General features: G+C 74.6%; 1 protein-coding gene across 1 annotated transcript in view; it reads left to right on the plus strand.

Moving 5' to 3' along the window:
• The first annotated feature begins 501 nt into the window (after positions 1-501).
• Positions 502-787, plus strand: part of PTPN23 (protein tyrosine phosphatase, non-receptor type 23) — a 19104-nt gene continuing 18818 nt past the window's right edge. Inside the window, exon 1 of the mRNA XM_010563368.1 lies at positions 502-613. Coding sequence (XP_010561670.1) covers positions 530-613 — 84 coding nt within the window. The 5' untranslated portion in view covers positions 502-529. The remainder of the gene's footprint in view (positions 614-787) is intronic.

A 787-nucleotide genomic window follows, 5' to 3' on the forward strand; every position in this document is an offset into this window, starting at 1 on the left:
CCCCCCACTCCCCCCGGGGCCCAGCCCCAGGGGAGCCCCAGGCTCCGACCTAGGCCAGGCCCGGGCCAGGCCTGTCCCCAGCTGTGGGACCGAGGCCTGCGGGGACACTACGGGCAGGGCCCAGCGGGGGGCTACCGAGTCGGGGGGGAGCCCGGGACAGGCCGGGGCCGGGCCCGGTCGCCTCGGGCCTGCACCGGGCCAGGCCTGAACGGTGACGGCCGTTGCCATGGGAACGGTCTGTGGCCTCCCCGGGGGGTGTGGGCGGAGCGTCGCCATGGGAACAGCCCCTTTGCCACGCCCCGCCTTACGAACAGCCCCGCCCTCAGGAGGCGGGCGAAGCGCCGCCGCGCCAACCCGCCGTTGAGAAGCCGCAGAAGGGGCGGGGCGTCTCCGTGGTAACGGCGCCACGGGGGCGTGGCGACGATACCGGAAGAGGCGGGGCGAGGCTCGCCAGGGAGGACTCGGTTTCCCGTCAGGCTCCGCGTCGCGGTTCCGGTTGGGCGGGCGGTTCCGGCGGGCGCAGGCCGGGATGGAGGCCGTGCCCCGCATGCCCATGATCTGGCTCGACCTGAAGGAGGCCGGGGAGTTCGCCTTCAACGCCGCCGTCAAGAAGGTGGGACCGGGAAAGGGACGGCTGGGGCCTGCGAGGGGCCCGGGGCGGGGCGGGCCTGTGAGAGAGGGGAGTGCTTGGAGGGGGGGGAAGAGGGGGGGTCTGTGAGGGAAGGGAGTGTTTGGGGAGGGGTGTGTGGGGTCTGTGAGGGAGGGGAGTGTGTGGGGAGGGGGGTTG

This window comes from Haliaeetus leucocephalus, unplaced genomic scaffold, assembly GCF_000737465.1.
Source record: "Haliaeetus leucocephalus isolate CR32 unplaced genomic scaffold, Haliaeetus_leucocephalus-4.0 Scaffold0, whole genome shotgun sequence".
NCBI classification, from domain to species: domain Eukaryota; kingdom Metazoa; phylum Chordata; class Aves; order Accipitriformes; family Accipitridae; genus Haliaeetus; species Haliaeetus leucocephalus.